Source organism: Trichoplusia ni, chromosome 8, assembly GCF_003590095.1.
Source record: "Trichoplusia ni isolate ovarian cell line Hi5 chromosome 8, tn1, whole genome shotgun sequence".
Classification (NCBI taxonomy): Eukaryota; Metazoa; Arthropoda; class Insecta; order Lepidoptera; family Noctuidae; genus Trichoplusia; species Trichoplusia ni.
The window spans coordinates 2,838,158-2,863,372 of record NC_039485.1 but is presented as its reverse complement, the minus strand read 5'-3'; the positions used below and the strand labels follow the sequence as shown (position 1 = coordinate 2,863,372).

Here is a 25,215-nt window from a genome sequence, read left to right as displayed (position 1 = left end):
GATTCCACTTTTTCATTTATTGCTAAGGCAGAAGATGATTTATGTAATATCTACACTCTAGGTTTTATTGGTTGAATTTAAGGGAACTCCAGGAAATTTATCGTAAAGTTTTTTTTTATTATTTTGACAAGCCGGTGTTCTTTTTAATAAATTTCTTTGATATTATGTGTTCATTTGTTGGTGTTTGTACTGGATCGTTTGGAAGTGTCTTGAGTGTTATTTTTAAGGTGATTTTTAGTAAATTAATTCACTGCAAGTTCTTTAAAACACTCAATTAATAACATCGATATCATTGAGCTCGTTTGCTTGAGATAACTTAACTAAAGTTGAATAAATTTAGTGCTTAAAACGATAAAACTACATATAATGGGTATTCAAAAGGCATTAACTTATTAAATATTTCTAAACGAAATAAGAACACTTAGAACTTATCACACATCCGCTTGAAGTACTAGCAGTTTAATTTAACCGGCATACACTTTATTTGCATATACAGCTGACATGAAATCCTATTATCTCCCTGATATTAAGGGCACCATAAAATGCCACCAGCCTCAGGAATATGATGGTTCCCCTTATACGAACAACGTTCCCCGTTCATCTGAAATAAAACAACGCCTGAAGGCGGGTTACGAGCAATTTGCCATAAATCTAACGCACAAGAAATCGTTTTAGGCGTTCAGGTTGCCTTTTGTTTTTGCCTTAAAAAATGGCGGAGAGGTCAGAATGTTACATTTTTTCAGGCAAATCTGAAGAGAGCATTTGAGATATGAGTGGTGATATGATTGGTCTCTAGAAAAAAGATCTACCTACTGAAGTGACGTCATGCGTTATATTGACTTAAAATATGAATGTTGATATATAGTTTAACAGATATGTACATGTTTGCAAATTTGTGTAGAGCTTAAAACTTATACATTAAAATTATAATAAAAGTAATGCACTCATAATAATTATTTAATGGAAGACGAAACTTCTTATTGCCAAACAAACCTCAAGCGATTCTAGAAACGAGTTTTAACCGTTTTCCCGAAAGCCTTTGATAAACTAGTTCACCCATTTAAGGATTTTGAAGAAATACCGATGAAATTCACGAATGGCTACCCCGAGTAATTAGCATTTTAACAAAGTAGACAAAGATTAAAGGGCCACAAAAATAAACTTAAGCTTGCCTAATGTTGTACATTAAAATAATTAAGCCTAAAATTTGGCAAGCGACAGTTTACGTAGAAACATCTGCGCGGGTAGCTAAACCGCAGCCGACCCACCCATATATTTTGAGCAAACAATAACTTGCTGTTTAACGTAATAAATCTTAATTAAATATGAGTTAGGTTCCCCACACTGTTGTAGCTTGCCGATGACAATCACTAAACAATCTATACAGTTTGTGTTTTAGCTTTTAATGAATTGTATCGTTGAAAATGGGATACAGGATATTGTCCTGAAAAAAAAACTGGTTTTATGGGTGTGGGACTTGCGAAACTGTGAAGTTCCGGTCAGATAGAGAAAGAAAAATAAATTTTCAAAATAAAATGGTCAACCTCCAGATTTATTACTTAATCAATCGTCTTTACCGTGATTTATATTTTAATTTTTTGTCGTTATAGCAGCATCAAAAATAGACCATCTGTAGAACGGAGGTAATAGAAGGACAGACCTTTACAGAGGTCTAAAAACAATTGTCTGAATACCAAAATCATCATAATATGATGATTTATATTATAAACAAGTAGATAGTAATTTTGTTTCCGTCTCAATCTGTTGTATTGGTCTGCTCCTGCGCAATACTTCGATTCCCGAATGAGACAATATGAAACTTATTTGACAATGGAAGATTGAAAGTCGCCGAATCTTAAAGTGATACAAATGATTTAGATAAGGAAGAGTGACAACGTAGAACAGTGCCTTCCTTCAACAACTGTAATAATATAACATTAATTCGTACTGGTAGGCTCTCTGATCCCGGTGCGTGGTGAATTGCTATACATTGCCGCGTACCTACTAAATGCGTGAGACGTTACACGGCTGTTCAGGTTTTGTCAGTTGTCTGACACTACCCTGCTGATTCTGGCTGACTGTACACAACTGACTCTGTAGAGTCTGACACTACCCGCTCCCTACCCCCAAACAACTGGGTGTCCATGAAGATTCCTCCGCCTATAGAAAAAGACTCTTGTTTCCCCTAAAAATGCAATACGACCCCTCATAAAATAAATCTACTTACTCTCCTCTATTTCAGTAATTCGTAAGCAAAACCCACAAATAAACATTTGGCTTAAATTGCAGCTAAACATGTGACATAAAAGGGTTTGGTCCAAACGACCGATGCTCCAACGGTACCCGGTTTTAAGCAGAGTTTACGGGTTAAATGGGGTACACTAAAAGTGAGCGCGTATTTCTTGGTCATTTTTGGACGTAGATTTTTATCCGTTTTTCTCCATTTCTGTGTTTTGGAAGCTTTTCTGATTTCGTGGATTGGTTGTGGAAAATGCTATTGTTTTGAAATTGCCTCAGTAAAGTTTAAATTTATTGGTAAATAGTAAAAAAAAAGCGTTTGATACAACTTAAAATGATCCGAGCGTACAAGATATACTTAAGTATATTTTGTGTATCCTAAATGTCAATTTATCGACAAATGATACAGTAACCATATGCTACAACAGAAAATATAACTGTATTGGATTAAACAGTCATATCTTATACTGATATAAAGACAAATATTTCTGTTAATAATGAGGTTGTTAAAACTCCTGTCAACGTTTTGGTAAAAACATGACAAAACACATATTCAAATCTATGGTCCATCAAAAGCTGGCGATTTCAAAGCTTGCCAATCATGCCGGCTATCAAGGAACCCTTTCACATGCCTCGACCAGACACCTTAAACAATAGTGTTGCTCACAATACATTATCCTTGACGCCTTTCATCGAAAATTTCTCTGTCACCCTCACGCTGCTTGCGGTTGAAAGCACATATTATCGATAACATCTTGTCACGTCACTTTGTTCACCGATAACTCATCTTCCAAGTTATACCGACGCATTGTCCATCCATTGCTGGTTTGTATCATTTTCATAGCAGAAGTGCTGAGAAAACCAAGCAATGGTGTTCAAATTAGTATGAAATCAGAATAGGGGTACGGTTGGTTGGTCAAGGGGAGATAGATAGGGAAGCTTAGGGTGCATATTTGATCATTTTTGTTCGTATAGATGTTGCAGGTACAAGGTAAATGTATTCTATAAGGCTGAAATTTCCGTCCGAGAAAAATATGAATATTTTTTCGTATGCCGCAAAATGTAGATAAAATTAAATGGAAAAAATAAACACATAAATTCAAAGTTTATAAAATGTAATCCAGCTTATACTGCAATCCGCTCAAACTACAATTTTCAGTATTTTCGTGTTGTATTATAAAAAACTTGATGCCTTATTAATACAACGGAGTTACCATTAAAAAGAAAGTCAACACTTTGAAAATCAAACTTGTCACAAACTTTTGGTCATCTGATGAAATGTTTATTTATATTTTATTTTAGAAGCAATAGAAATACAAATGACGAAAAAAAGAACTGTCCAGCTTTCGTGGTTCATGAAATACAGAGTGATTGTAAGAGATTGAACAGCAAAACCTTAGCTACGAGTTCCGTTTTACCTTTAAAAAATACCAGCATTGCTATGCATTTTCTACTAATACTATTCGAAACAAAACAAATATTTATACTATTAATAACCTCAGTTCCTTCACCCAATTACTTACGGTAATAGTACCAATAAACAAGGGTATTTGTTTAACGACCTCCCGATTATCGACCGGCATCGAGATTAGTTGCTACTAACGATACTAACACGACAAGCCATGGATTTATTGCGAGGATACACCATTTATTTAATTATGTTTTCGGAATTCTTTTACTTTTCTCCCAAAAAAGAATGACTGAAAATAGACTCTAAGGAATGTTTGGTTATATGACGGAACAAAATATAATTCGTTACGTTTAACTGAGTTGATATAGAAATGTTTAAAACGGAAAGGATGAGATTGTCAATGTTATTAATTTCAACATGTTGATTATAATCGACTAGTTGGTTTTTTATTTTTTGAGATACTGAATCCTTATCTCATACTATAACACAACATATGAGGTTACAAATGTTTCTGTCAGCTAGTTTCTGTGACAGCTCACGACAAATTAAAAAATATTGAACCATTAATAATCTATACTAATATATAAAGCTGAAGAGTTTGAACGAGCTAATCTCAGGAACTACTGGTCCAAATTGAAATCTATACTAATATATAAAGCTGAAGAGTTTGTTTGTTGTTTGTTTGAACGCGCTAATCTCAGGAACAGGAAAAAATATTTTTGTGTTGAAGAGACCATTCATCGAGGACGGCTTTAGGCTATAAACAATCACGGTGCGACTAATAGGAGCGAATAAACAATTAAAAATGTGAAAAAAACAGGGCAATTATAAATCATAACTTAAATCTTCTACCCACGGGGACGAAGTCGCGGGCGACAGCTAGTATTGATATAAAATTATCCCACTGGTAAGTAAAGGCCCCTTACGTCATATAGTATTGAGAGTCGTTTAGTTAGAATAAAAATCCCAAGTCAAAATGTCAGACGGAGATAGTGGGATGACCTGGAATCGATCTTACCGAACTTGCGGGTTATGATACCACTGATCTCTCACCAGTGGAAGAAGACTCGAGAGGCCTGATCAGAAGTGGGACAACTCAGGCTAGTAATAATAAATAAGTAATTAATCCTTGACCTTTTTCCATGGGAACGGCAAATGTTTTACTAGAACAACTTTGACAATAGTGAGTTACTTTAACTCTAATTTACGTTATGGATCGACAAATCAAAGTACTGGTATCCGATACATTGCTATATATAGATATGTGTAAGCGATGATCGATCTGGGGTTAAAGCCACATCTGTCGTTGATATATACATATATAATATATGTATGTAGGCGTATATGTTCATGGAGACGCTTGTGAGGACATTAAGCCCTTATAATATTGTAATATGAATACTTATGACGTGGTAAAGTGACTTTGGCATGGGTAATGATGGTTTTAGAGCAGATGATAAGATTGATATTCGCTTGCAAAGTTTGTATTTAGGAAACTACTTGGATGAGAGAAATCTGAAATAGGTTTGATGTACGCTCTTTGCTATACAGGTGATTTTTAACCAGACCAAATGTTTGTATGATGAGTGTGATACACAGAGGTTCCCAATCCAAATGTTCGATAAAAAATGGAAAAAAATATTGCGATCGATCAGTGGCAATAGTTTCGGTAATATTCTTATGATAACTTTTGTTTATGTTAATTGCTGGAATGTTTATAATCTGATATGTGTTAATTTGTACATTATAATTACTGTGTCTGTATAGTGTGAACTATGACCTCAATTATGGTAAAAATCTACAAAATATACACTGATAAAGGTGATAATAATATTCGAGATACAATGACTAGGGTTCAATAGTATGATAAACTATTTACTTTGATGCAATTATCTCGTATATGTCAGTATTTTCCATCCCATTTTTTTTCAATCCATGATCAAGTTTTGCATCTCTTAAAATGCTGGTCGTAAAGGCTGACAAAAACGAGTAAAAACAAAGAAGAAGTAGTTAAAATATTAGAAAACATTTATAGATATTTCTTTCAGTACAAAAAGACAGAACGATTTAAATGATATGACACGATAACAGACGACTGCAATAAGCATTCGTATAAACAAGTCTGAACATAAAACGCCTGATGAAGAGGTATTCTGCGAAGTCTCACGCTCTCAGGGATAATAAACCGTTTCCTTAGGCGCTACAACTACTCTGCCGTAAATTACTAGGGTTTTCTGTTTTGTCGCCGCAACCCAAAGGTTGGGTGCCACTGGGAGCGGTTAGTCTAAATTCTGTTTTTGGAATTTGGTTTTAAAACAAAAGACTATCGTCTGTTTAATAAATTAGAAGGAAACTGGTTTTATTAAATAATAATAATATGCAACCAGATCGATGTTAATAATAAAATTTTAAAATTCATTTACAAGACAAAATTTGTATGAGAACTTTATATTCAAGTTACAATACAAATAATAATATCAAAATTGATGTCCAAGCATCAAAACACTTAAAATATAATTTATACGGATTTTTCCCAATATCAATTAACTACCTAAAAGACAAATATTAAGTATTTTTCCTTTTAGAAAAAAAAATTAAATGATAAAAAATCGTCAATTTTCTTTGGTCTCTACTCATCAGCTACTGAAACATGAAACCCGACTTGAAAAAAAAATCCATTTTGCTATGAAACACTTAAATAAAACTAATTGAAGTTTCTCTGATCATCCAAAATAGGTATTTAAAGTAATCTTCAAAGATATCTTCAAAGTAATAATTTTAATAAGAGTGATACCACAACACGCTCCGTCAGTAAAGAGATGTATCCTCACTTCTAATATAGATGATTGGTTGGCAGGGAAATAAGCTCTTATTTAAATTAACTTTACTTCGCTAGAATTGTGACGGCGTAGTGTTTGAATCCTTTTTAATATGTTTTTATTGAAGAATATTTAATGGTTTTTCTCTTTTAAGAGTAAGAAGAAGCATTTTACTTTAAGCTAAGCCACAAAATCTGCACAGTTCAGTTCAGGTTCAGTTATGCATGATATGGTCGATCCGTAGATGGGACCATCTTCCTCTTAACGAGTTCAGTCGTGATTTGGAAGGGGCGTAGAAATTTTGGGTCCTGGCTTCTATTAATCTTTAACAGTCGCTGCTAAAGCTAGAAATTCTAGCAACCAGTCTTACTAAGGGGTATCGTGTTGCCTAAGTAACTAGGTCAAGGAGGTCAAATATGCAGTTGTCTTGTAAAACACTGGTACTTGCTGCATCCGTTTAGACTAGATGCTGACCGATAGTTGAGATAAGGCTACCCTAATGATTTGCATTCTTCATTTACCTCTTTTCACTACTCCAACAACTCACTTCCCCAACCCGTTGAAACTCGCACCACACTTAAGACCTTTTTCTACGCAACCCTTAAGTGTTAAGGCAGTAAAAGTATCCTGTTTACTTGCCCACTGTTCCAGTGGTCGCTACGTAATACAGTTTCTAAGTAATTGTCGGTGGCACTGTACCGGGCACCTGTGGACTTCAAGAATAATAAATGAATTGGTCCCCAATATATTAGATTGCAGTTGAGGGTTGATGACCCGACTTTTGAGTTTTCGTGAATGGGTTAAAGAGTTAGGGGTGTCGATCTACATGGGAAGGGTGGTTTGTGTTGAAAATTGAATAGTGGTAGAAGTGGTGAATATTTAATGTATGGGACGGGACTGTACGAAGATCGTTTCCTTGATGCAGTAGATAGTAATATGTATTACCAAGCTGCTATGTGTGTTTGTGTGTGATGAGTGTCAGCGTACACTTATTCGATTTTGTGATTTTTAAGTCTTTGGGAACTTATTTTTAAGTTCAACTCGTAGGATACGTATGAACAAATAGTTCCCAAAAATATGCATAATAAAAAATCTTCTGCCACTACTACACAAAAGTATTTACACAGACAGTACCAGTAATACTAAGTAAGAGGAGTAAGAAATGTTGAACAAAAATTTTATTTGCTTTTTTACAAAATTAAACGAAATGTTGAACAAACTTCTCATTTAAAAGCCTCAATCCTATTTCAGAGAGTTTATTCTCATCAAATCAGTATTTATAATTACGCCTGCTGCTGACATAAGCATTAATGACTGGAATCTCATGGACATGCTTGTAAACCAGGTGCAGTTTTGGATAGTCTTTGTCCAGAATCTTGGATCCCCACATGGCTTCAATAGATTCAACTATAGCGACGAAGTAGAGGTCCACCCAACTTAGTTTCTGGAAATAAATAATAACATGATATGAACAGTTGTAGAAAGGTGTTTGTGAAGATGACTAATCGAGTACAGTCATTGCATTACTTTGGACTAGGAGGACAGTAACCAGTCTTGATAGGTGTCAATAGTGCAAGTGCAATGAGTTTGATCTTTTACTAAATACAAAGATCTGGTGCAGAGCTAAAAAAAAATATATATCCATGTGTTATAAATACTATAAAATATTACTAAGCGGAGTTACATGTACTACAAATATTTAATTTAAATAAAATACCCTTTTCAGACACAGTAGAAACAAAAAAAAACATAACTGAAACTTTAACATTCTTTTATTTTACTGCGTAACATATTATTTACTGCATAGTTTACTTTGAAAATAATTTTAAAAGATAGTCTTATGATAGGAAAAATGGCACGATTTGTGATGGTAAATAAAATACTTACAGTCCCACCAAAGTAGCTGCCCTTCTTTTGAACGATTTGTTGGAACTCTCCAAGATATTTCGGACAGATCTTTTCAACTAGCTCCTTCTCCAAAACTGATTTCATCTCGTTTGTTTCGTTATACCATTGGTAGACCTCTAGAAATAACAATTGATTACATTTGTATTAACATACTTCAAGTCTGAATCTTCAACTGTTAGTTTCATACAGGCATGGTGGATAAGGATTGATTTTTAAGACTTCACTGTTAACAAGCGATCGACAGTTTTTTCTTTCTCTTTCGTTTTTAACTGCGATGCTTTCAAACCACTAAATTTCTGTTTTTAACCATTTCAAAGCCTTTAAACGCTACTAGACTAAGTGGAGAACATTGTTGATTGAAATGACTAAAGCTATAAGTACAAAACGCCTCTCTTACTGTACTTTTTGCCTCATTATGACAAAGATGACATCTATACTTACTTTGCCAATATTCGTGAAGGCTCATTGCAATGGCATCCAGTTCAGCTGCTTCCAAGTCGTCTGGTGTCAGTAAGCCCACCAACTTTCCCACATAGCGGCTGATTGCCACACAATGGTAAAGAACCTTCTTGTCTACTTCCAAAACTGGAAGCTTGCCGAAAGGGACTGCAAAATAAAAGATGATACAAATATTAAGAAGAAGAAATGTATGAAGTCCATTTAATCAGCAGCAGAACTCAGTAAAATGTGTTCCTAAAGTCCTATATCCAACGGCCTCCACAGACTTTGTTGAATATTTTTGGATGTAGTCACATGAATTTCCACTTCTCTCAGTCTTGGGATCAGAAATAAATGAATGTTAGATTTGTATACTTACATCTTTTCTCCTCTATCCAGTCAACATTATCCTTGATTTCTACATTTTCGTATTTTATCTCACCATAGGCTAACAAATACCTAATGGGTTCAGCAACACCCATGAAATCATTATACTTCAACTTGAAAACGGGTGCCATGACGGTAAAATCGAATACTAATAATTAATATTGGATTTTTTCGTTTATATATACACATTTTATCAGTATCACCTTTAGAAAGTTGAATTAACTTAGATAATGAGGTGGTTCATACCTTTTTTGTGGAAAGGGTGAACTTGTGAGATCATGTACCTCAGAATGCTTGACAGAGAAAAGGTTAACAAGTACATTGACTTGAAATTCTTTCGTAATAAGTAATAGTAATTATGATTTATGTTTTGAGCAAAATGTAATTCACTTTTAAGTTTTTAGTAACAGTTTTATGTGGTAAGCCCATTTGGCAAAAATATTCCAAGGTTGGAATGGGACTGGGCTACATCAGCCGCAACATCGCTTTGAGGTTTTATAGAAGAAACACGGCATTGTCCTTTTTTACGCTCGGCAGTAAAATGGTGACAGATTCTGACCCAAAACAATAACTACGGAATAGCTAAACTTGAGAACATAACGAGTCATTAAAACGCATTAATTTGGTCACCCAAAATTGAGATAATATTTTTGTTTATTAACAATATAATTTTATTGCATACACGTTGACAAACACTTGATAACAGACGTAACAACATAAATATTAACTAATATTAAAGTACGTAAGTTTGTTTGTTTGTTTAGCTCTTAAAACTAAACCGTTTAACCGATTATGATGATATTATTCGATATGAAGAAGGTGGGTACTACTTAAAACTATGTTATATGAGCAACCAATACACACCATCTGTCAAAATTTAAAGTTTTAAAATTTTAATCGTATAAATGAAATATGGCATGGTGACAGACGGACAGACAAATTCAGTTATGAAAATAATGTTCTACATTCTTATACTGTATGTAATCTACTGCAATATTCAAAATAATGTTTTAAAAAAAAAGGAAAATGTGATTTAGATCCATACGAAAAACCGACTGTGCGCGACGTACCGTGGGCTCAATCCTGCATAGGACAAGAATTATGTGACCCACGAACGCTTTTTGGACATGTCACTAGATTGTTCTTAAAACCCTTCTTGCGAGAGAGAGTAGTGTAAAAAAATAAGAGTTAGACAAGACACAATCCATTTTATAACAAGTTATGAGTGTGTTTAGAATCATAGAATTGTGTATATTAATGATTTTACAGAAATGTAAATATTTAAAAAATAAAGAAAACCATTTCGATAAGTCTAGTTAACGAATTTAACATTGACATTGAATTATTCGAATTCCTCTCAGTATTTAAACAGCTGAAAAAGTGATAAGTGCTCAGTTATTATCCGAAAATGGCGAAGAAGCTACATTATTTCAATTTAAACGCTCTTGGTGAGCCGATAAGATACATTTTGCATTACACGAAACAGGAGTTCGAGGATGTCAGACATGACTTCTTAACTTGGCCTGATCCAGAGGTTAAGAAAAGTGAGTATTTATACATATTTTATTAGAATGTAGCTGATAACATATTTTTGCATTTTGATGAGGACGGAAGTGGTTAAACCGAAAATCGTTTAGGGAAATGAAATGATCTAATTGATTTTTATTTAATATTTTCTTTGAGCTTACTGTCTTATAAGTCTTTTGAGCTCGTTGAAGTCGACATTACCTAACCCTCCAAAAGCTCTAACAAGAGTGAGCAAAGTCGAAGTAATCCCTAGAATTTTGATCTGAACTCTATACTTCTTTGATTCAAAGATCCAGATCGTTTTCAAAAGCCATTTTCAGTGAGCGGCACGTATGCACAGCCTACCTCAAAGGGCAGCATAACACCAAAAATAAATTCTTTTATTTTTTCCCTAGGTCTCCCCTACGGCCAGTTGCCATTATATGTGGAAGGACGCAAGACTCTCAACCAGTCGCTGGCTATTGCCAAGTATGTGGCGAGGGACAGCGGCCTGATACCAGCTGACGCGTGGCAGCAAGCCATCCTTGACAGTACCGTCTTCAACATCTATGACTTCTGGAAGAGTAAGTTTTTGAGGGAACCATATAACCTGTGAACTCACAGAAACGATAATAATCTCATAGTAGTGCAGAGTTTGCGGTTCAATGTATAGTTTTCTGTGCACGAGTAATATGTACCATACGTGACGTATGATGAATTGCTAGTCATTTCCGCTTACCAATTATATGTGGGAGATGTTGTTCTGCGGTTCAGGTTTAGTCAAGAGTCTGAAACTACTCACTCTCTGCCGTAGATAGAAGTGTGGAGATGGTCCTTGAAAATTTCACCAAACCCAAAAAAAGTCAAAGCAAGCAAAGTAAAATGTGACATTTCTGAGTTAAATGAATACATAATAACTCTAGACATCAGTCATTTAGTGTAAAGAACGAGATGCAAAAAAATCAGCCAAACAGATTGCAGTGATCTAGCAAAATTATTAATTCTCAAACCTTTCCTATAAGGGAAGAGGGTTTAGTCCAACAGTGGCAAATTTGCTAGCTGACTGTCTGGATATCATTATAAAATAACACTTACTTTCCAGATGTCATTCAATTTGTCCAAGAGAAGGACACAGCTAAGAAGGCAGCTCTCAAAAAAGTGATTGAAGAAGAAACCGTTGACTTCTTCTTCTCAAGATTCGAAAAGCACTTGGCGGAGAATGGTGGATTCTTCATTGGAAAGGTAAGAAAAAAGTTACAAGTTCATATGTCTTTCTCAGATTTGATTATGAGGACTAGGACTTTTGCCGTTGTGCATGTCAGGTATGCTGGTAAGTGCAATGTAGGGTGCCATTTTGATTTTACAACTGACTGGTGTTCTTTATGCATTTGGAATCGTCTTCCTTTCAGTTAAATACAATTTATAAATTGAGTCTGCCTATCTGCCTTTCACAACTCACTATTTCGGCTAACATCCCTTATTAAAATTAGTAGACAGAATGATTATAAAATGCTAATAAACTTGACCTGCCAAGCAATTAATATCTTCAATAAAAAACTAATTATGTCCATATTACGTTTGTGGGTTAGAAGATTAAAACATATTAAAAGATTAAATACCAAAGCTTGTTTCCAGTAGAACCGTTGATGACAAGCCTGTACATGTAGTACATTAAAAAAACATTGATAAGGTTATCTGCCAAAGTAAATGAGTATAAAAGATAATTGCTTTTATTAAGTGCATGATACGACAAAAAAAGTTATGCAACATATTTGAACCAATTTCATCATATTTTTCACTGAACGATGTTAACATGACCATAATTGCAATTTTTGAAATATACTTGAAACATGTAATTGGTTAATAGTTCCATAATTTGTTGCTTTTGTAAACTGTATATTTTCCGATTTTAATAAAACAAAATAAACTTTGAGTAAACAGTTTTTTTTTAATGATGAACAACGAATGTCGATAAAATACTATTTAGGCATTCAGTTCACTTTAAGAAACTTCTTAAAAACTAACAGTGAAAGTACAACTGTGGGTTTATGTAGCTTAGTTACTCCAAATAAATTGGGATAAAAGTTTTCCCACATTTCAGAATCTTTAATCTACTTCGAAAAATATTCGAAAATGATCAACAATGCAAATTGATCAACCAATCTGCTTGAATTTGATTGCCTGTTCTTAAGTTATTTAGAACCATACTTATATGTACCTTAAATAGAAAATGTAACAAAATTTAATTTACCTATATCCCCTTTTGTTCTTTTTCAGTTATCTTGGGCCGAGTTTATCCTTGTCGGCATCGTTGAAGCCAGCAATCTTTTCCTTGGAATTGAAGTTGATAAGAAATACCCACAGGTGAGGAAACTGGCTGAGAAGATCAGAAATCTGCCAGGAGTTAAGGAATACATTGCTTCCAGAGGAGCATACAAACTTCCTTAATTGAAGAAATGAACTGAATAAATATATTGTTACTTCTTCGCCTAACTTATTGTTTTGATTTTGAGCTAAGCAAAGGTTCAAGGTCATCAAGGTTCCTTAGAATTCATCGTTACATAATGCTGATACCTACGTATGTACAAGATACTTTTCAAACTACCATAAGTTTTCACTTCGGCATGTTTTTTATCGAATTGAAATATAATTTTCATCCACTTACTTCGAGTAACCATGGCAGTATGAGCAAAAATGGTATAAGGGTTTAGATAATAATGGATTTATTAGAAAATTACCTACTAAACTATTTTTGCGATGTCCAGTCATATTTGAAATGCTGGTAAATATAATAACCTTACACCGAGAATGTATCAGCTTCTTTAAAAAAATTTTTTTTTATTTTTTGTGTTAATGAACTTCATTGCTAAATGAAAGTTGTTTATTCCCACGAAAAAGGCCAATATTTGAAATATCTACGTCTATTCACGCACAAAATGACATGTGTAGGTAACCGACCTATTTCACAATGTTTGATAAGTATGTGTAGATATTAAACTGATAATAAAAATAAATCTGACTTCACGGATAGCTAAGTGGTATATGATAGCATTGTGAGCGATATGCTCTGGGTTCGATCCCCACGAAGAACAATCTTTTCTGTGCTCCAGGAATGTTTGTTCTGAGACACATGAATATTCTGCGACACAAAGATTAAATTCGTTTGTGCGAGAGTCGTATAAAAAACAAACCATTTGAAGAACCATAGTTAACAAGTTTATCATTGAGATTGAATCACACACATATATCTCACAGTATTTAACGAGTGTAGTCGTGTCAAGTGCTCAGTGAATTATCAAAAATGTCGAAGACACTACATTACTTCAATTTAGGCGGTGTTGCTGAGTCGATAAGATACATTTTGCATTACACAAAACAGGAGTTTGAGGATGTCCGACACGATTTTTTAACTTGGCCTGATGTAAAATTTAAAAAAAGTGAGAACAAGTATATTTTTCAAATTATACAATTCATGGAATATAACAAGCTATTGAACACTACACTTAATGTCAAAGGGATTAGGTCGAATTTGGTTTTCAATATGATTATGTGAATTGTTTTTATAAATTATTTAAAATACCTAAAACATAAATCATATTAGGTAATTTTAAAACAAGTTTAAATACTCATAAACACATACGTCTCAATATCAGAATATTGTAGAAATTATTTTATCTTATCTGCTCTTTTTTTATCATGTCTGTTTTACTTAAAAATAGTGTTGATGATATAATACTTATGAAAGCAAATGATTTTTATAGATTATCACCATGTAGTACACACTTGATAAAGACCCCTTAAATTAATTATATTTTTGCACAATACATGACATTCATAGCTCATTAAACATTAACCTTTTTTCTCCAGCTCTCCCTTTCGGCCAAATACCTATATTCGTAGAAGGTGATAAGACCCTCAACCAGTCGCTGGCTATAGCCAAGTATGTGGCGAGGGACAGCGACCTGATACCAGCTGACGCGTGGCAGCAAGCCATCCTCGAAAGTACCGTATACAACATCTATGACTTTTGGAAAAGTAAGTTTTTACTTGAATATTTTCGTTTAATGTTGGTTGATGGTATATTTCATAGACTTTTAATACGAACACCAAATTGTTAACCATATTTTTTATCTTAAAATTGTACAGAATAGTTACTTTAAATTATCCAAATTAAATTTCTGGAAGCGTCTGGAAAAATCTTGAAGCGTAAAGTATTTACATATTTCAAGATATACAAATTATTCACAATTTGTTTAATGTAGGGATTATTACAAAGATGTTATTATTGTAGAGTCATTTTTTCTATGCAGAGCTGTGTGCTTACAACGAGTTTGCTTGTTTTGCAGAACCGAAACGCAGCTGCTGACTGTGTGATTGGCTATCTCGTTTTAATCTGTTTCGTTTTCAATCTTGCAGTAATGGTCTTAACCATGAAATACGCATCTAAAACATTAAGTAAATATTGTTTTCAGATGTTGTACAATACATCCAGGAAAAAGAGGCAGTTAAAAAAGAGGCTATGAAAAACAAAATCCTGGAAGAAACATTTGACTTCTTCTTCTCAAGATTCGACAAACACTTAGCAGAGAATGGTGGATTCTTCATTGGAAAGGTAAGAACGGTTTTGAAAGTCGATGAATATTAATTTGATTAAACACATTTTTTGCAAAATATTTTTTTTTATATTACAAACCCGCCACTTTAGCCAACATTGAATTTATTCTAGATCAGGGTCTATGGCGAACACCAACAAATGCAACCAAAACATCTCTAAGGCTTAGTGCATTTAAACAAAAAGAGCAATTATCTTATATACCTACAGTGATAAATTTGTACAAACCCCACCGTGCCGCAAGCACCTCAATAGATTTTTTTTTAATTAAAAACATTTTCTTTTTTCAGGTATCGTGGGTCGAGTTTGTTTTCGTCGGTATAACTGAAGCAACCAATCTTTTCCTCGAGATTGATATTGGAAAATATCCGAACACGAAAAAACTGGTTGAGGAGATTACTCATCTGCCCGGAGTTAAGGAGTACATTGCATCTAGAGGACCTTACAAACGTCCTGAATTTAAGAAATGAACGAAATACATATATATCTAGTATTTTCCAAACTTTTTTTTTTAGTTTACCTCAAACCAAATTTTAATCTCCGCTGAAAGACGTGTCGTGGGTTCGATCCCCGCGTAGGACATTTGTGTGCTAAACAGACATAAATGCTTTTAGTGTGTATGGTGTCATTGTGCATAACGCTTGAATGTTTGTGCAACTGTCCGCAACACAAGGATTAAACTCTTTAATGCGGTAGTCGTTTTTTTAAAACAAATTTAAAACACTGAATAACTACGAAAGATTGAATGTTTTAGTTCATATCAACGCCTCTCATAAGTCGTGTTTTAGATATTAAAAAAACTCAGCATGACAATAAGATTTTTTAATGGTCAGTTAATGAATTGAATTATTAAACAAATAATATTGTTCTACAAGGCCAGATCTTCTGGAACATGCTCAAAATAAAACACCTCGTCATTGTATAAAACCAGTAAACAGTTACGCACTTAGGTTTTTTCGCACTTTTTTCGCGATGGGAAATCATCAAATGATACCTCCCTCTTCAGGTTGAGAAAAATCGTCTAATGATGTCAGATGTCCCTTCAGGTTGAGAGGAGAAAATAACGTCAGACTTTTACTGACTCTCAGACTAAGACCCACCATGCTCCTTGCTATGCCCATTATGTTCCAGGGCCGCGTGACCATTTCAGACAATCCGGCTGGCACGGCGAGAGACCGGTTCTTTTTTGTTAGGAAGGAGACCTTTTCTCACCTACATTATTGCACTGGTTAAGAAGAGACACGCTTTACGACATCTAATGTGCTGACATGTATGCAATTGGCCACAAGTGCAATTAAATTAATTAATGTGGTAGGTCTTCTATCTGAATATATCATCACCATTTTTTTCGATATCATCCAAGCGAGATCGGTAGCGCGGTTTCTCGCTCCCATTCAATCGCACACATACAAGTATCATTCGGTATTTAAGCAGCCGTAGACGAGTCCAGTGTTCAGTAAATAAGCAAAAATGGCAAAGAAACTACATTATTTCAATGTGAACGGTCTCGCTGAGGCCATAAGGTACATTTTACATTACACGAAACAGGAGTTTGAGGATGTCAGACACGATCTTGCAACTTGGCCTGATGAAGAATTTAAGAAAAGTGAGTACAAGTAATTTTTTAAAGATATATAATAAATAGAATATTAGTCGCTATGCCCTTGAAAACTACACCTTTATGTCAACGTGGTCAGGTGGAATTTAATTTAAAAAATGAGTGATGAGTCTTATTACGAACTTAGATTTTCGTGTGCTACATCAATCATTGTGTTACAATGATTTAGGGTATTTAACATATTCCATAACTTAAAATAAATACGTAGGATATTGTGTAGTATTAAATTGCTTTAAATATTCTGAAATATTTTAATCTAATAATATCAGTATTATTTATTGTTTTCCTTATAATATATGCCGCCTCGTGCTTATGGGATAATATTTATAAACGTAAATTTTATTTAAAACTGTTAATTTCTATTTGGGATACACATTTGTGTATTAAAACCTCTTTAATGAATTATTTTTTAGCAATATTAAAAATATTTTTTAACCTATAGACTCCATAACTTATTTTTTTCCTGCAGCTCTCCCTTTCGGCCAGCTACCCATATATTTGGAAGGTGACAAGGTTCTCAACCAGTCGCTCGCTATTACTAAGTATGTAGCGAGGGACAGCGACCTGATACCAGCTGATCACTGGCAGCAAGCCGTGCTTGACAGTACAGTCTACAATATTTATGACTTCGTCAAAAGTAAGTTTTATAAGAAAGCTTTTACCCTTTTCTTCATTTCACTGTTAGGAGATTTTACTTGAGTATGTTATTTTATAACGTGAAATTTTAAAATAAAATATAGTTAACAACGCAACCGAAATTCAAAAAATGGAATAAGGGAAAAATACAATATTGTAATTTTTGTAGAGTCATCTATTGTAGAGCTGTATGCTTACGAGTTTTGTTTTTTAAAAGCGAGACGCCGTAGTGCTCTTTAAAATCTATTTTTTACAATGGCAAGGCTTAAAACAAACAATTTCTATACTAGTTTTAAAAAACCTATTTTGTTCGAAGGTTTTGAACAATACAACCAGGAAAAAGATGAAACAAAGAAAGAGGCTCTCAGAAAAGTAATTGTTGAAGAAACCATTGACTTTTACTTCTCAAGATTCGAAAAACACTTAGCAGATAATGGTGGATTCTTTATTGGAAAGGTAAGAACGGTTTGAAAGTCGATGAGTGGTAATTTGGTTACGCACATTTACTACAAGACTTGTGGCAGGCGTGTTGCCGTTTAAGATGCAAGATGTCACTACATGCACTGCATAATTATCTCGTTTTCAGAGTGGTGTTTGCGGTCGATTTGACGTCAACTTGTCTGAACTGTAGCTATTTTTCTAAAAATACAGAATTAGTATTAGCTATTTTGAGTCCATTTGGGTCCAAAACTAGTGGCTAAACAAGCAATCCTGATAAATATGTTGTATTAAGAAGGCAAACCTGCCATTTACTGCCATCATTACAGAAATAATAAAGACAAATAACTACTTTCACATTTTCAACGTGCATTACTTATATAAAATTCTTTCCTTTTTTTCAGTTATCGTGGGCTGAGTTTGTTCTAGTAGGTATAATTGAAGCAACCAATATTTTCATGGGCATTGAAATTGAAAAGAATTATCCCACTGTGAAAAAACTGGTTGAGAAGATCACTCATCTGCCCGGAGTTAAGGAGTACATTGCATCTAGAGGACCTTACAAAACTCCTCAACTAAGGAAATGAATAAAATAAATCTATCTATATTATTTGACACAACTCTTTGTTTTTATTTTTATTTTAAAGAAGCAAGCCTTTAAATAAGTAAGAATTCAATCGAGATTGTGCACCAATCACTTAAATAAATAAAGCCCTTTTTGACTGAGGACAGACAGAAATCGTGCTGATTACAATAAAGAATAAGAAAAAATATCGACCTTATTTTTCCATGCTATTTGAGGACACTCATAGTCATGCCAAATTTAAACAATGATAATATTTTGTGGCAGTGAATTTAGTTCACAGCCTTTATATTTTTAATCGCAATAATACCACTGCAGTTATTAAATAATGCAACGGTTTACTCACTCATATTTATCGGGATAGCAGACTAGTTTCGGATCCAACCGAAATCCTTAGTCATAAGCTGACGGGAGGTGGTGTCGCGAGTCAAGTAAACCGTTGCATCATTAACTAATAGCTTATATGTGTATGTTTATGTACATATTCCTGTGAAATAGTATCTCCCGTTTATATATATTATGTAGGTATTTATATATTATCTATCTATTATGCATTATATATAAATATATGTACATTTATTGTACCGTTTGCTTTTATTATTATCTCATTATTTGTGTTTTCTATTTGCTAGTACACCTACTTCTTGTTGCTCTGCACCACCTCTTGGTTGACTGGTAGAGAATGCCCCTGGCATTAAGTCCGCCATTGTACATATTTGTATAAGAACTAAAAAATAAATAAATAAATAAATAATTTAATAATGAATCATTCTCACGATAGTTACTATCAAAATTACGACATTTTGTTTTCAACATCTTTCAATTGAAAAACTCAGCATGACACTTAGATTTTTTTCTGGTCAGTAAATAATTTGAATTATTAAATGAATAATAATGTTTTATTAGGTCAGATCTTCTACAAAATAACGAAAAAAAATAGCTGTATTTTTAGCTCATCATTGTACATAACCATTCATCAGTTTTGAACTTGCAAGACCAGAAAGATTTGTTTTAGAGATGGGATATCATCAAAGGATCCCCCCCCTTCAGGTTTGATAGTTTTTGGGCCGCTCAAGATTCATTATAATTTAGAAATAAAAAAGCAAGCTTAAAATATAAAAAAAGTGTTTCATTTTCAATATTGCATTACATTTTTACTATGATCGTTATTATTAAACTTCATAGTTTTTCACATCTTGAGAATCACGCAGACAAAGTCGCGGACAACAGCTAGTTACTTATATAAAATTCTTTGCTTTTTTTTCAGTTATCGTGGGCTGAGTTTATTCTAGTCGGTGTAATTGAAGGATTCAATATTTTCCTGGGCATTGAAATTGAAAAGAACTATCCCACTGTGAAAAAACTGGTTGAGAAGATCACTCATCTGCCCCTAGTTAAGGAGTACATTGCATCTAGAGGACCTTACAAAGCTCCTCAACTAAGGAAATGAATTAAATAAATCTATCTATATTATTTGACAAAACTCTTTGTTTTTATTTTAAAGAAGCAAGCCTTTAAATAAGTAAGAATTCAATCGAGATTGTGCACCAATCACTTAAATAAATTAAGCCCTTTTTGACTGAGGACAGACAGAAATCGTGCTGATTACAAAATGTAATTAAATATTTCTGTGCACGCACTAGATAAGAATCATGTCGATAATTTGTTGATTCCTAATGAAAAAATATCGACCTTATTTTTTCTTAGCTATTTGATTTAGCCTTTATATTTTTAATCGCAATAATACCACTGCAGTTATTAAATAATGCAACGGTTTACTCACTCATATTTATCGGGATTGCCGACTAGTTTCGGATCCAACCGAAATCCTTAGTCATAAGCTGACGGGAGGTGGTGTCGCGAGTCGAGTAAACCGTTGCATCATTAATTTAATAATTAATCATTCTCACGATAGTTACTATCAAAATTACGACATTTTGTCTTCAACATCTTTCAATTGAAAAACTCAGCATGACACTGAGATTTTTTTCTGTTCAGTAAATAATTTGAATTATTAAACAAATAATAATGTTTTATTAGGTCAGACCTTCTACAAAATAACGAAAAAAAAATAGCTGTATTTTTAGCTCATCATTGTACTTAACCATTCATCAGTTTTGAACTTGCAAGACCAGAAAGATTTGTTTTAGAGATGGGATATCATCAAAGGATTCCTCCCCCTTCAGGTTTAGCTGAAGGAAGCGTCAGACTTTTACTGACTAAAACCTAACGAGGTTCTTACCTATGCCCCATTCCGAAAAAACCCGCAGTGTTTTAGAAGAGACACTACTGATCTAATTTGCTGACATGTTTCCATAACTATAATAAAATTAATTATCACCATTTTTTCCGATGTCATCCAAGCCAGATCGGAACCGCGGTGTCGCTCCTATTCAATCGCACACATACAAGTATCATTCAGTATATAAACAGCCGTAGACGTGTCCAGTGTTCAGTAAATAATCAAAAATGGCAAAGAAACTACATTATTTCAATGTGAACGGTGTCACTGAGGCGATAAGATACATTTTACATTACACGAAACAGGAGTTCGAGGATATCAGACACGATCTTGCAACTTGGCCTGATGAACAATTTAAGAAAGGTGAGTACATTTTTTTAACGGAGTTTTATTAATGGAATGTTTGTGGCCCTCGAAGGTTACACCTTTATGCCAACGTGGAAAGGTCGAATTTAATTTTAAATTGATGAATTTATTATGAAGTCTTATTTTTGTGTCATTTTATTGTGCTAAAATAATTTAGGGTTGTTAACATATTTAATTACTTTAAATAAATACGCAGGACATTGTGTAATATTAAAACTGTTTAAAGTATTCTGAAATATTTAAATATAATAATATCAAAAATGAAATGTTTACCATCTTATCTAGGTACTGCTGTTGTCCTTGAACTTGTAGCTTGTGTCCTTGTGTTTATGGGGAAATATTTACAAATGTGTATTATATTTATAGTTAATTTCTGTCTGGGATGCATATGTATGTATTAAAACCCCTTAGATTTCTGCAAAGCATAAAATAATATTCATATTTTTTTTTCTCCAGCTCTCCCTTTCGGCCAGCTGCCCATATATGTGGAAGGTGACAAGGTTCTCAACCAGTCGCTCGCTATTACTAAGTATGTAGCGAGGGACAGCGACCTGATACCAGCTGATCACTGGCAGCAAGCCGTGCTTGACAGTACAGTCCACAATATTTATGACTTCGCCAAAAGTAAGTTTTATAAGAAAGCTTTTACCCTTTTCTTCATTTCACTGTTAGGAGATTTTTCTTGAGTATGTTATTTTATAACGTGAAGTTTTAAAATAAAAATATAGTTACATACGCAACTATTAGGCAACACAACCGACATTCAAAAAAAATAATTGTAGAGTCATCTATTGTAGAGCTGTATGCTTACGAGTTCTGTTGTTTTTTAAAAGCGAGACGCCGTAGTGCTCTATAAAATCTAATTTTTACAATGGCAAAGCTCAATAACAAACAATTTCTATACTAGTTTAAAAACCCCTTTTGCACCCAGGTCTTGTACAATACAACCAGGAAAAAGATGAAACAAAGAAAGAGGCTCTCAAAAAAGTAATTGTTGAAGAAACCGTTGACTTTTACTTCTCAAGATTCGAAAAACACTTAGCAGATAATGGTGGATTCTTTATTGGAAAGGTAAGAACGGTTTGAAAGTCGATGAGTGGTAACTTGGTTACGCACATTTACTACAAGACTTGTGGCAGGCGTGTTGCCGTTTAAGATGCAAAATGTCACTACATGCACTGCATAATTATCTCGTCTTCAGAGTGGTGTTTGCGGTCGATTTGACGTCAACTTGTCCGAACTGTAGCTATTTTTCTAAAAATACAGAATTAGTATTAGCTATTTTGAGTATATTTGGATCCAAAACACTAGTTTTGGATCCAACTTACATATTTATCATTTATACAATATTTATCAGGATTGCTTGTTTAGCCACTAGGCTAAACAAGCAATCCTGATAATGATATGTTGTATTAATAAGACCAACCTGCCATTTACTGCCATCACTACAGAAATAATAAAGACAAATAACTACTTTCACATTTTCAACGTGCATTACTTATATAATTTTTTTTCCTTTTTTTCAGTTATCGTGGGCTGAGTTTATTCTAGTCGGTGTAATTGAAGGATTCAATATTTTCCTGGGCATTGAAATTGAAAAGAACTATCCCACTGTAAAAAAACTGGTTGAGAAGATCACTCATCTGCCCGGAGTTAAGGAGTACATTGCTTCTAGAGAACCTTACAAAGCTCCCCAACTAAGGAAATGAATTAAATAAATCTATCTATATTATTTGACAAAACTCTTTGTTTTTATTTTAAAGAAGCAAGCCTTTAAATAAGTAAGAATTCAATCGAGATTGTGCACCAATCACGAATTTATTTAAGCCCTTTTTGACTGAGGACAGACAGAAATCGTGCTGATTACAAAATGTATTTAAATATTTCTGTGCACGCACTAGATAAGAATCAGGTCGATAATTTGTTGATTCCTGATGAAAAAATATCGACCTTATTTTTTCCTAGCTATTTTCATATTTTTTTCATATTTCATATTCTTTATTGCATTTACACAATATTTTTTACATTAAGATCTTAAATTTAGGGTTGAACATACATTACGGACCCGGTTAGGGCATAGCAAAATATCTATATCTAAGTTATTAAATCTAAACACTTATGACAGTATACATTATATAACATACTAGCTGTTGCCCGCGACTTTGTCTGCGTGATTTGCAAGATGTGAAAAACTATGAAGTTTAATAATAACGATCATCGCAAAAATGTAATGCAATATTGAAAATGAAACACTTTTTTTTACATTTTAAACTTGCTTTTTTATTTCAAAATTATAAGGAATCTTGAGCAGCCCAAAGACTATCAAATGTTTGAATCAAACACATTTCATCGTTTACGATACTATTCTGGTGTCAAATATTTCACAGCTGTTTTTATGACTTATTCTTATTTAATCCTATTTAATGCCTGTCTGTCTGTGACATCATAGCTTCCGAACAAATTGAACTATTTTAATTTAAACGTGAATAATGTGCAAGTGTTCGTTTAGACATGTTTGACAAATCGAGCCGTTTAAAAATGGGGGGGATGCAAGTAGGAAAAAATAACAGAAAGTATAACTCAGTCTTAGCACTTCTGCTAAAAATGTTTTACTTTCGAGGGTTTTCCATTTGCTAATTGGGTGGGTTATGATTTTCGAGCACGCCTGTTCTTGGGACGGCCTACACCTGAAATTGCTAGACGGATTATGACAGTGATTATGAGGTATCATAAAATTATATAAAGGGCTCCTGCTCACCCCCTGTAAAGAAAAGCGAGATAATAAGTAAAAAGTATGTTGACCGGACCTTTTGTTGATATTCTCTGAAAATTTGAATCAAATCTATCCAGTACTTTCCGAGATCTTTCCGGACATACATACAGACAAACAGACAAAAATTCTAAAAATCATATTTTCGGCATCGGAATCGTTCATAGACCACCCTGCAATTATTCTTTTAAAAAAATATTCAATATACAGTTTTCACTTTTCTACAATTTTATTATATGTATAGATTAACTTATAAGTCTACATAACTTTTAAATATTCAAAACTCTAACACATAAAACCAAAATTAAACCTATTTTAATATTGAAATAAAATGTGTATACATTAATATATTTTAACACTTTTATTTGTCATTTAGATAATCATTTACGCTGTAATAAGTTTTTTTTACTAAATATTTACGCAGTTCATTCTTAAATTTATTTTCAAATTCTATTTCTTTTATTTCGTCTGGTATTTTATTATATATTTTAACACACATTGCAAATGGACCAGAGTGGTATATAGCTAATGTTGAGCTGGGTACCGCTAGTTTATTTTTGTATCTGAGGTTGCGTTGTTGAGGTCGTTGATCGCTTGCCAATGGAAATAATGTAGGGTGTTTTTTAACGAATTTATCAAATTCTAATATGTACATGCTCGCTAGTGTGAGCATATCTAATTTGAGGAAATGTGTTTTACAGCTTTCCCTAGGGTCCTGAAAATTCTGAATAATTCTTACACATTTTTTTGCAAGATAAATAATTTATCTGCATCCACACTGTTTCCCCATAGTATTATACCATAGTTCAACCACGAGTAAGCATAAGCATAATATGCAATTATTGCTGTTTTTTCATTTGTTGCTTTCTTGAGTTCATGTAATGCATATGTGAATCTAGATAATTTGCTAGTTCCGATTATTAGGCTGTTAAGCCTAATAATCGGAATTCATCTACGCATTCTATTTTTATATTATTATATGAAAAGTTTATGTTAAGTTGTCTTTTTTGATGTGGTCGAAATTGAATTAATTTAGTTTTTTTGCAGTTTAGTTCTAGATTATGGTCATTTAGCCACCTCACTGCTTTTGAAAGGTTTACATCAAGAGTTTTATTTAAATTATCAGCGTTTTATTAATTATTTGAGGACACCCATATTCATGCCAAATTTAAACAATGATAATATTTTGTGGTAGTGAATTTAGTCCACAGCCTTTATATTTTTAATCCTTAGTAATAAGCTG

At 33.5% G+C, this 25,215-nt stretch overlaps 3 protein-coding genes across 7 annotated transcripts; 2 read left to right on the top strand and 1 right to left on the bottom strand.

Moving 5' to 3' along the window:
* Nucleotides 1-7,628: 7,628 nt before the first annotated feature.
* LOC113497001 (glutathione S-transferase-like) lies at nucleotides 7,629-9,347 on the bottom strand. Its single transcript, XM_026876431.1, has 4 exons — nucleotides 9,194-9,347; nucleotides 8,818-8,982; nucleotides 8,356-8,492; nucleotides 7,629-7,912 (listed from the first exon to the last, which is right to left on the bottom strand). Exons 1-4 carry the CDS (start codon nucleotides 9,330-9,332, stop codon nucleotides 7,739-7,741), a joined length of 615 nt encoding a protein of 204 aa, XP_026732232.1. The 5' UTR covers nucleotides 9,333-9,347; the 3' UTR covers nucleotides 7,629-7,738.
* Nucleotides 9,348-10,594: 1,247 nt separating this feature from the next.
* Nucleotides 10,595-20,077, top strand: LOC113497000 (glutathione S-transferase-like). Of its 5 annotated transcripts, XM_026876427.1 has the most exons (5): nucleotides 10,595-10,745; nucleotides 11,124-11,291; nucleotides 11,810-11,949; nucleotides 15,610-15,705; nucleotides 18,515-18,631. In XM_026876427.1, the coding sequence occupies exons 1-5, from the start codon at nucleotides 10,610-10,612 to the stop codon at nucleotides 18,596-18,598; spliced, it is 624 nt and encodes a 207-aa protein (XP_026732228.1). In that variant the 5' UTR covers nucleotides 10,595-10,609; the 3' UTR covers nucleotides 18,599-18,631. The 5 variants fall into 5 exon arrangements, with proteins under 5 accessions (XP_026732228.1, XP_026732231.1, XP_026732230.1 ...); XM_026876430.1 differs by lacking the exons at nucleotides 15,610-15,705; nucleotides 18,515-18,631 and adding an exon at nucleotides 12,985-13,200; XM_026876429.1 differs by lacking the exons at nucleotides 10,595-10,745; nucleotides 11,124-11,291; nucleotides 11,810-11,949; nucleotides 18,515-18,631 and adding exons at nucleotides 13,935-14,144; nucleotides 14,575-14,742; nucleotides 15,180-15,319 and having other exon boundaries at nucleotides 15,610-15,821.
* A 956-nt stretch (nucleotides 20,078-21,033) lies between these two features.
* Nucleotides 21,034-22,944, top strand: LOC113496999 (glutathione S-transferase-like). Its single transcript, XM_026876424.1, has 4 exons — nucleotides 21,034-21,199; nucleotides 21,659-21,826; nucleotides 22,134-22,273; nucleotides 22,729-22,944. Exons 1-4 carry the CDS (start codon nucleotides 21,064-21,066, stop codon nucleotides 22,909-22,911), a joined length of 627 nt encoding a protein of 208 aa, XP_026732225.1. The 5' UTR covers nucleotides 21,034-21,063; the 3' UTR covers nucleotides 22,912-22,944.
* Nucleotides 22,945-25,215: the final 2,271 nt, after the last annotated feature.

What these genes read in the sequence shown, in the direction of transcription:
- LOC113497001 (XM_026876431.1), bottom strand. Translation starts at nt 9,332, where the DNA reads ATGGCACCCGTTTTCAAGTTGAAGTATAATGATTTCATGGGTGTTGCT. An exon ending in CTGGATAGAGGAGAAAAGAT is followed by an intron (nt 8,983 to 9,193) that starts GTAAGTATACAA and finishes TTTATTTTGCAG; the next exon opens with TCCCTTTCGGCAAGCTTCCA. An exon ending in CCTTCACGAATATTGGCAAA is followed by an intron (nt 8,493 to 8,817) that starts GTAAGTATAGAT and finishes TGTTATTTCTAG; the next exon opens with AGGTCTACCAATGGTATAAC.
- LOC113497000 (XM_026876426.1), top strand. Translation starts at nt 16,790, where the DNA reads ATGGCAAAGAAACTACATTATTTCAATGTGAACGGTCTCGCTGAGGCC. An exon ending in TGATGAAGAATTTAAGAAAA is followed by an intron (nt 16,926 to 17,406) that starts GTGAGTACAAGT and finishes TTTTTCCTGCAG; the next exon opens with CTCTCCCTTTCGGCCAGCTA. An exon ending in GTGGATTCTTTATTGGAAAG is followed by an intron (nt 18,030 to 19,861) that starts GTAAGAACGGTT and finishes CTTTTTTTTCAG; the next exon opens with TTATCGTGGGCTGAGTTTAT.
- LOC113496999 (XM_026876424.1), top strand. Translation starts at nt 21,064, where the DNA reads ATGGCAAAGAAACTACATTATTTCAATGTGAACGGTGTCACTGAGGCG. An exon ending in TATTTATGACTTCGCCAAAA is followed by an intron (nt 21,827 to 22,133) that starts GTAAGTTTTATA and finishes TTTTGCACCCAG; the next exon opens with GTCTTGTACAATACAACCAG. An exon ending in GTGGATTCTTTATTGGAAAG is followed by an intron (nt 22,274 to 22,728) that starts GTAAGAACGGTT and finishes CCTTTTTTTCAG; the next exon opens with TTATCGTGGGCTGAGTTTAT.